Source organism: Paroedura picta, chromosome 16 (assembly GCF_049243985.1).
Source record: "Paroedura picta isolate Pp20150507F chromosome 16, Ppicta_v3.0, whole genome shotgun sequence".
In the NCBI taxonomy this organism is placed as follows: domain Eukaryota; kingdom Metazoa; phylum Chordata; class Lepidosauria; order Squamata; family Gekkonidae; genus Paroedura; species Paroedura picta.
The window spans coordinates 4075401-4085180 of record NC_135384.1 but is presented as its reverse complement, the minus strand read 5'-3'; the positions used below and the strand labels follow the sequence as shown (position 1 = coordinate 4085180).

General features: G+C 42.1%; 1 protein-coding gene across 1 annotated transcript; it reads left to right on the top strand.

Moving 5' to 3' along the window:
• The first annotated feature begins 1215 nt into the window (after positions 1 to 1215).
• On the top strand, positions 1216 to 7900 carry LOC143826575 (vomeronasal type-2 receptor 26-like). Its single transcript, XM_077315411.1, has 6 exons — positions 1216 to 1436; positions 3222 to 3507; positions 4208 to 5068; positions 5465 to 5692; positions 6091 to 6217; positions 6996 to 7900. The coding sequence occupies exons 1-6, from the start codon at positions 1216 to 1218 to the stop codon at positions 7898 to 7900; spliced, it is 2628 nt and encodes an 875-aa protein (XP_077171526.1).
• The last annotated feature ends 1880 nt before the right edge of the window (positions 7901 to 9780 follow it).

The following is a 9780-nucleotide window of genomic DNA, read 5'->3' as shown; positions in this document are numbered from 1 at the left end:
CCTACGGATGATGACAATAAAAACCAGTTGAATAAAAGCCTGGTTAGCTTGTTAGTGTATAATGAGCTTCTATACATTAGATTTGGACTACAACAGGCATAATATTGACTCCAGCTAAATGGAATTGGAAAGGACCATACAGGCCATCTAGTCCAACTCAATGCTCAATGCAGGATCAACCTAAAGCATCCAGGATAAGTATCTGTCCAGCAAGGGAACTCTATTCCTTTCTAAAATATCTCAAGCCCAGTCCATTATATTTGAATATGTTTGAAGAAGAAGAAGAAGAGTTGGTTCTTATATGCCGCTTTTCTGTACCCGAAGGAGTCTCAAAGCGGCTTACATTCACCTTCCCTTTCCTCTCCCCAACAGACACCCTGTGAGGTGGGTGAGGCTGAGAGAGCCCTGATATAATGTGTTAAGCCTCTTATGTGAGGGTAGCATTAGTGATTCTGCTTATGTAGCCATCAACCAATCAATCATTCAGTCAACCAACAGTCAATCAATCACCCAAGTAAAATATACATAGGTTCTAGACAGATACAATCTCCCATTAAGAGATATAGCTGGCCACTTTCTGATAATGCTCCAGGAGAAGAAAAACAAATGAACTGGATTGCAGAGAAAAATACTTTTCCAAATTATTTCATCATCTGTGAACCAATGGGGAGTTTACATGCTCCCCTATCATTGTCATACTTATTGTTCTCCATAGGCCACTGGCAAGACCAATTCCCTCTGCAGCTTAAAAATTCTATTAAAAACCCTCCTATTATCTCAAAGTGGATCAGGGTATAGGCAGGTCTCTGCTGGTCCTGTGCTTGATACTTTCCCCTTTATGTTTTAGAGGTTCTTCAAGCTGATTCTTTAACCTTCTTAATACACAAAGAGAGAGGTCTTTCCTTTCCTTTCCTGTCCTGTCCTGTTCTGCTTTTTAAAATTTTTGTACAAATATGTAGCAAGTCTCTTCCTACAGGTCATGGATCAGTCTCCTCTGTTGTCACACACTTTCTTCCCACTTTTGCCCAAAGTCATTGATATTCTTGGCTTCTAAATTATGAAGCAAAGCATTTTGGCTGGTATGTTTTCTTAATAAAGCTAACCAGCCTTTTCTTCCCAAGAAGACAAAGGGACTCCATCCCTCCACCCTGATAAACCAGAGGTTTTCAAACAACAACCAGAGAGTAAACTCCAAGGGACAACACTCGTGCCGAGATGTTGCTGACTGTGGCCTTGCTCCTGCTGTTGTTTTGCTCCCCCATATGCAAGACCCGTCCGATGCATTGCATTCTGCCCGAAGACCCCATTCCTATTCCTCACTCCTTCTATCAGCCTGGTGACCTGATCATTGGAATGATCACCTCCCACATCATCTTCTTTCACGACACTCTCTCTTTCACGGAACGGCCCCAAGAGAGTTTGGCTGATGACCCCATGTAAGAAAAATTACCTTCTTTTTGGGATGTTCGGACACCAAGTAATCAAGAAGGACAGGGAGGTGGCGGTCAGTTTCATTATGGAAAATCGCTACCTGGGAGACACTGGTTTTCTTAACGTTTGGGTTTACACCTCCCTTTATATTATATTGCCAAGGATGTTTGTGTGCGCAAACCTAAGTGAGGTCTACCAAGCTGGGCATTTCTATGAAGTTGTTGGTAGAAAGCTACTTGTTGGACTTTTTTTGCCCCAAACCACACGTTTTCTTCAAACATACTGTACCTTTGGCCTCCCCATCCAGTTTCCTTCCATTGTTGTGCCCTCAACAATATTTCAAATTGCACCGTACATTGACATCTACGCTGCTGTGATGTCTCTGCTTCATAAAAGATCTTGTCGGGGTTCACAGAGTACCTTGACTCCAGATCTAGTCATTAATCTTGATTCCATAAGGACTGTGTGAGCTACTCATGCTTTTATAAAGGCAAATTGGTAAAAGGGGAGATACTTGCTGTCCCTAGGACCCTGTAATCCATTTGCTAACAGTATGAGTCCCCCTCACCAAGCTATACAGTTGCCATTTATTATATAAGCCAGAAGAGCAGATTCACTCCTCACAGAAATACAGTCAAGGATGAGGGTAAGAATGTTCTGTTATTTTACTGTTAATTATCACATGTTATATAATACACTAGAAGATTGCCTGTTTGATTTGTCCCGTCGTAATGCCTATTAGTACAGGAAGAAGCCTTGTACAATCCTCTTTTTAGATAGCATTTTTGTACATTCAGGTTTCCTGTTCACCAGCACAGAACTTTGGGTTGGTCAGTGTGGTGTAGCGGTTAAGAGGGGTGGCTTCTATTCTGGCCAACTGGGTTTGATTCCCTGCTCCTCCACATGCAGCCATCTGGGTGACCAAGCAGTCCTGTCAGAGCTCTCTCGGCCTCACATGAGTTTCAAAATGTCTTCTTTTACAGAATCTGGATCAATAAGGAGTTTATTGCAATGAGATGAATGAACCTTAAAATTATCCTTTGGGACATGTGCTTAGGTCTCTGTGAGATAGGATTGGAAAGCAGAATTGATTGCACAATAAACCAATGAAAATCCATGATAAAAATCAACCATTCTGCTTTTCTCCTGTATTAACATTGCTGCTTCACATTGGAACACGTACATTATAGTTAATACGTTTATTCTCCCTCACTTTATAACCGTTTGGCTTTGATCTGTACTTTTATGATATTTTATTGGATGGTTCATGACTGTAAATAAAGCTGATGCTGATGCTGATGCTGCTTCACATTGTAAATTCAAGAGGGAAGTTTGTCCATCTTTAGAAATCATTGCCCACTGTAGGTTAGGTTCACTAGAAATTTCATCTAGTCCCACACACCTGAATGTCATTCAACCTCACCAAACTGTTCGTCTAACAACAATCCGCATACCAGAATTTTTGCACATGTTTTGAGGTTTTCTTTTTTCCTTCCAGAGAAACGGGACTATATATTTTTTTTCCTATGTAGGATAACTGTATGGATTTAACCCCCTCCATGGTAAATAATTCTGCAGGGGGTTGGTCTAGATGAGTCTGGAGGCACCTTCCAACTCTATGCTTTTATGTTATACTGTTAGAATACCTTAATCTTGAAGCCATGCACAAATGCAGTGGTTGGTAAATGGGGGGAAAGTGCCTTGTCTAGGTCAAATACTTGAAAACCCAACTATGATAAATGGCACAAGTTGGCGCCACCGTATAAAATTACATCTCCTTCTCGTTGCAGCTCCATTGTAAAGCATTATCAACACATCCTGGCTTTGGCATTTGCTATCACAGAGATCAATGAGAATCCCAAGCTTTTGCCAAACATCACTCTGGGTTCCCATGTCCTCGGCGGTTACTACATGCCAAAGTTGGATTACAAGTCGACCTTGGCCCTCCTTTCCATGCCCTTTCTCCCCAATTTCAAATGTGATAGAAAAAACAATCTCCTATCTGTTCTCGGAGGATTTGCCCCAGAAACAACGGGCAACGTAGCCACCATATTAACCACCTACAATATTCCACAGGTAGGCCACATGCAAGGGCGGATGTAAAAAGTTTTGCAAATCTATGTGTGTGCTGTCAACTTGCAACTGATTTGTGGAGCTTTCAAGGCAAGTGAAGAAGAAGGGTTGGTTTTTATATCCCACTTTTCACTATCAGAAGGAGTCGCAAAGTGGCTTACCATCGCTTTCCCTCCCTCTCCCCATTACAGGCATCCTGTGAGGGAGGGGAGGCTGAGAGAGCTCTGAGAGAACTCGGGATGATCCAAAGCCCCCCAAGCTGGCTTCATGTGGAGGAGGAATGGGGAATCAAACTCAGATAAGAGTACGCCACTCTTTAACCACTACAACATGTTGGCTCTCTATTGCCTTCTTATAGACCATTTATGCACTGGAGGTTTCATGCCGGGCTGCAGGCTGGAGTTTTAGTCGTGACAGGTTGCCCCACCTCTTCCTGCACCCACATGTAGGAGTATTTGGCCCAGTGCACTTCATCCGCCCCCAATCTGTGCTCCTGCATGGGAGGTTGGGCAGTGAAGTTCCCAGTGCATAAATGGTCTTCTTACCCCTTCCAAGCAAGGACCTTGCTTAGCATCTGATATCTGATGAGGTTATAGCACACCCTCCCACATCCCCTTCATGCCCTTAACATAAAACACAGTTCAAGGTCCTCCTGTGGTAGTCCAGCTGTGAAATCCATATGTGTATATATATTTCTTTTCAGCTTCCTTTTGGATCATTTTCTCCTGAGCAGGAGGCCAGAGTACAACTCCCTTCCATCTATCAGATGGTCCCCAACGAAGCCTATGAATACTTGGGAATAGTCCGCTTATTCCATCATTTCAAGTGGACATGGATTGGTCTGATCGTGATGGATGATTACAGCGGGGAAATGTTTTTGCAGACGGTCGTGCCTTTGCTTTCCCAGAACAAAATCTGCTATTCCTTCATCCTGAAAGCACCCAAGAGGGATTATCAAGAAGAAGTCCTACTGTTGGTATTAAGGCTACAGGATAGTTATCTGCAGATCGTGAAGAGCAGAGCCAATGTCTACCTTGCGCTTGGTGATCCTGGGCCCATGCATATCATGAGAAAGTTGCTGCATGTCACAGGAATGATTCTGTCCCAGCCACCTTTGAGCAAAGTGTGGATTGTGACGTCTCAATGGAACTTCGAAACCATGTCCATCGATCCAGATGACAATGTACAAACTCTGCACGGTGCCTTATCTTTCTCCGTTCACTCCCATCAGCCACCCGGGTTTCGACGATTCCTGCAAGGGATAAGGCCCTCCTGGTCCAAAAGAGACGGTTTCATCCAAGTATTCTGGGAAAGGGCGTTCAGCTGTTCATTGCAACCTTTGGATGGGCACATGGGAAGTGAGGCACCTTGCACAGGGAAGGAGAAGTTGGAGAGCCTTCCTAGGACTCTCTTTGAAATGAACATGACTGGTCATAGCTATAATATCTACAATGCTGTCTACGCTGTGGTGCATGCTTTGCATAGCATGCACCTATCCAGATCCAAAAATAGACGATCAGAAGAAAAGGAGAGGCAGGAAATTCATGAAGTCCATCCCTGGCAGGTAATTATCTCACACTAGAAAGAATTCTGTTTTATAATGACCATCAGGATGGACCATTTCCCTGGTAGAGGGTACCAAAGCCTTCTCAGTATCCTGTTCCTCCTGTCAGGCAACTGCACCAGAACATGGGCTGCATTTGGGTATTCTTTTGTTGAATAAACATATTTCAAGTTCCATCGGGAATCGTAGGAAATTGTTCCCACCTTTTGTTTGGTCATATTTTACTATATATCATGATACATTAATCAAAAGTAAGGATATGACACAATTTTGGTCTGAACTGAATTTCCACTTACAAGTAGACAATGGAAGACAAGAATAAGATATGAACCAAGGCTAAATAAATGCATATTTCAAGTACCACTTTCTTGTTCATCCATTTCTCTTTCAACCTAGCTCCATCGCTTCTTAAAGAGGGTTTCATTCAACAACACTGCTGGAGAGCATGTACATTTTGATGAAAATGGCACACTAATTTCCAGTTTTGATCTCACCAACTGGATCACTTTCCTGAACGGCTCTTTCAAGAGAGTGAAGGTGGGAAGGCTGGACCCTCAAGCTCCTCCAGGGCAAGAGCTAACCCTTGATGATGATCAGATTGTGTGGCACAGAAATTTTAATCAGGTAACAGAGAAAAGCACTTGTACGAGTCCATAAATTTAAAAAGTTGCACGATTTGGATTGCCGCATAAAATATACGTGAAAAAAATCAAACATTAAAACCCTGTATTTTTTTTTGTTTGTCTTTTAAAAATGTCAATTTTTTGGGAAGGCCAACATCCCAGAAATACCAGAGTCATGCCATGGGGACAGACAATGACACCATCTGAGTTTGGAGCTAGGGTGGGTAACGCTGGCAGCCAGCAGGTGCTGCCAGCATGTAACAAGCCGAACAACAAGGTCAAGAACTATTTAAAATGTATGCATATCGGCCATATAATAAAACCTTGCTTAACCTGTCAATTGCTTTCCTATGCCGTGATTCTTGTGTTGGTCAAATCACCTTTTCTGTGTATGGACAGGTGATTCCTAATTCTATGTGCAACGATGAATGCTATCCTGGCTTCAGCAAGACAAAAAAGGAGGACAAAAAATTTTGCTGCTACGATTGTGATCCGTGCCCAGAAGGGATGATGTCCTACCAAAAGGGTTAGAGATATAATGCTCAATGATATGAACCATTTCCCTCGTCTATTTAGCAAAACTAATATAAGGATGGTACGCAACATATGGGACCTTGGGAGGAAGAAAAAAAACCTTTTCTTCTTGAAAACAAGATTCATGACTATACGTTTCTCCTGAACTCCCCAACAAGCCCCTCCAAAAGTCAGCTTGTAGCAAAGTTCATTTGATGTGGCATGCTGAAAAAGACAACTGACAAAAAAATAATAGCTTAAACAAGCATATAAATATGTATGCCACTCGATTTGTAATTAATAATTGCATTCACCCAGCGTGGTGCAGTAGTTAAGAGCCAGGTTTAGATTCCCCACTCCTCTACATGCAGCCAGAGGGGTGACCTTGGGCTCGTCACAGCCCTGATAGTGCAGTTCTGACCAAACAGTAATATCAGGGCTCTCTCAGTCTCACCTACCTCACAGGGTGTCTGTTGTGGGGAGAGGAAAGGAAGGTGATTGTAAGCCACTGGGCATATAGAATAACTTGTGGAATGCCAACATCCTCCGTTAGAGTTTGTCCATCTGCACCCAACAGTGGGCCTATTGCCTCCAATGGAGAAGATAATGGATGAAGTGACATCTGAGAAAGGTCTCTTTCGCCGAAGACCACTTTGAGACTTCTTAAGAGACATTTATAAACTCATTTAAAATATTAAGGGAACACAAGCGGGAACTTCAAATTATGGGAGTACTTTGTCCTCGGAAGTTGGTCAGCATCTAAAACTATTTTAATGTTTTCCTTTCTCTAGATATGGACGCCTGTGTCAAATGTGCAGAAGAGCTCTATCCCAATGAGGATCATACTAAATGCATTTCCAAAATTGTAAGCTACCTCTCTTACAGAGACCCAATAGGAGTCACTTTGGTTACACTGGCTGTCTCTTTCTTCCTAATCACAACACTTGTACTTGGAACGTTTGTGTACCACCAGCACACGCCAATCGTCAAAGCTAACAACCGGGGCATCACCTACATTCTTCTCCTCTCCCTTCAACTTTGCTTCCTATGCTCCTTGCTTTTCATTGGGAGACCCGGAAAGTTCACCTGCCTGCTTCGACAAACAGCCTTTGGCATTATATTTTCTGTGGCTGTTTCTAGTGTGTTAGCCAAAACCATCACTGTCGTTCTGGCGTTCATGGCCACCAAACCGGGATCGAGCATGAGAAAATGGGTCGGGAAGAGAATAGCAAATTCAACTGTAATTTCCTGCACTTTTGTTCAGGCATGTATTTGCAGTTGTTGGTTAGATACATCCCCTCCGTTCCCAGATGTGGACATGCATTCCATGAAAGGGAGAATCATACTAGAATGTAATGAGGGCTCAGATGCTATGTTCTACTTTGTTTTGAGTTATATGGGCTTCCTGGCCATTGTCAGCTTCTTGGTGGCTTTTCTAGCGAGAAAGTTGCCAGACAGTTTCAACGAAGCCAAATTTATCACCTTCAGCATGTTAGTCTTTTGCAGTGTTTGGCTGTCCTTTGTTCCCACCTACCTAAGTACTAAAGGGAAAATCATGGTGGCCGTGGAGATCTTCTCCATTTTAGCATCTAGTGCTGGTTTATTGGGATTCATTTTTGCACCCAAATGCTACATCATGTTGTTCAGGCCAGAGCTGAACAGCAAGGCACAATTAATAAGGAGAAATAATTCATGAATAAAAGCTTCATTCTGTATCTTGCTCTTTAATGTATTTTTTAACCTTACTAATATTGGTAAAGAAGACTCACAATGACATCATTATAGTATTGTCCATCCTAAAAATCTTATTTGGAAAGTATCCCTTAGGGGATAATAATAATTGAAATTTCTGGAATACTCTTTTGATGTTAATCATTTCCCATTACAGTATTCAGAGAAATTTTCTGTCTGATTCAGTTTTTCTCAGCCTTTTTACCATTGTGAAAACCCTGAAACATTCTCCAGGCTTCAGGAAACCCTAGAAGTGGCACAATATTGCAGCAAGTGGTTGGGAAACATAGATCCCTCTTCAACTGGGATGCCCAAAACTGAACACAGTTCTCCAAGTGAGGCCGAACCAGAGCAGAGTACAGCAGTACCATCACCTCCTGCGATCTGGACAAGATACTCCATTTGATACAGCCCAAAATCCCATTTGCCTTTTAAGCCACTGAGTCACACTGCTGACTCATGTTCAATGTATTGTCTACTAAGATTCCTAGATCCTTTTCGCTCCAGTTGCTGATACAATCATAATGTCAGTTCTCACATTAGATCAGACTTTATCCATTTTTTTTACCATTGAGAACCCCCTGAAACATTCTAAAGGTTTTGAGAAATCCCAGAAATGGTGCGATCCTGCAGAATATGCTTGGGAAGCATAGCTGTGTACCTGCCCACCTGGGCCCCTGCTCTTCCCACCCCTCCAGATCCATTATTGTTCATTTGGGGTGTGGGGGGGATGCATCTACAAGACCCTATATGGCCCAACCATCCAATAAATTTTAACAGATTATTTAAAAATACATTAAAAATTAACTAACTCCCAACCATTCAAGAAACCCTCCCAGAGCTGCCGAGAGACCCCAAGGTTTCATTAAACACTGGTTGGGAAAGCCTGAGTTAGATGGTAGCACCATAACAGGAAATCTGTAACAATAGCAAGTTCTTCTTCCCAGTGAATTGGAGAACATGGTGGATATGTGCCACAAAGCCTTCAATTCATTCTTAAAATAGGGAAGACATGTTTTGAGGAAAGAAACTTAATCCTTGATTTACCTTTCCATTTCCTGTATACCACACCTTCAAACACATACCAGTGTCATAATCCTTTTGTCAGGCCATCTTTCTTCGGGTGAATTGTATGCCCCTCCCATGCTAGGAAAAAAAACCCTCAAATAAGATCTTAATGGACCACATGACCCACCATCTTCCATTTACAGGAGAATTCAAAGAAGTTCTACTCAAAAGCCTGTTCAAGGCTGTTCAGAGGGGCTTCGTTTTTTAGAAGTGTTTGTAGGATGGCCCTATCCAATATTGAATACCAAGCAATACTTCCTTTCTGGGATGAGAAGTATCATGACTGTAAGTAGACTTGGGCTCAGCTACCTCTGCACCATATCTTCTGAACCTCCTTCTCCCATTCACTCATGTCATTTGGAGGCCCTGCTTAAGATGGAGGCTTGACAGGTGTCAATATAAGAGAGGCTTGATGGGAGAGGCTGAGTCCCTCAGAAGTCCCTCAATAAGGAGTTTCATCTCTCTCTATCCACCCACCAATCTACCCACCCATCCATTTCTGTCTTCCTTTAGAAGGCAAAGAACTTTATTATTGTTTCAGTATTTGATATTCTGTTTAATGTTTTTAATATTGTAACCTTGGGTACCTACTTGGTTGGAAAAGTGGCACACAATATTTTGAAATAAATACACTTTTAAAGTGTATTTTAAAAATACACTTTTAAAAAATCACAATTATATAGATTTGGCTCTTCTATTTCCATGGGACTTTTTATCCTATTAGAATTCACAACAGGAAAAAAATTATAATTCTGGAGGAAAGGAAAATGCCTTATT

What these genes read in the sequence shown, in the direction of transcription:
- LOC143826575 (XM_077315411.1), top strand. Translation starts at nt 1,216, where the DNA reads ATGTTGCTGACTGTGGCCTTGCTCCTGCTGTTGTTTTGCTCCCCCATA. An exon ending in ATGAAGTCCATCCCTGGCAG is followed by an intron (nt 5,069 to 5,464) that starts GTAATTATCTCA and finishes CTTTCAACCTAG; the next exon opens with CTCCATCGCTTCTTAAAGAG. An exon ending in GGCACAGAAATTTTAATCAG is followed by an intron (nt 5,693 to 6,090) that starts GTAACAGAGAAA and finishes GTGTATGGACAG; the next exon opens with GTGATTCCTAATTCTATGTG.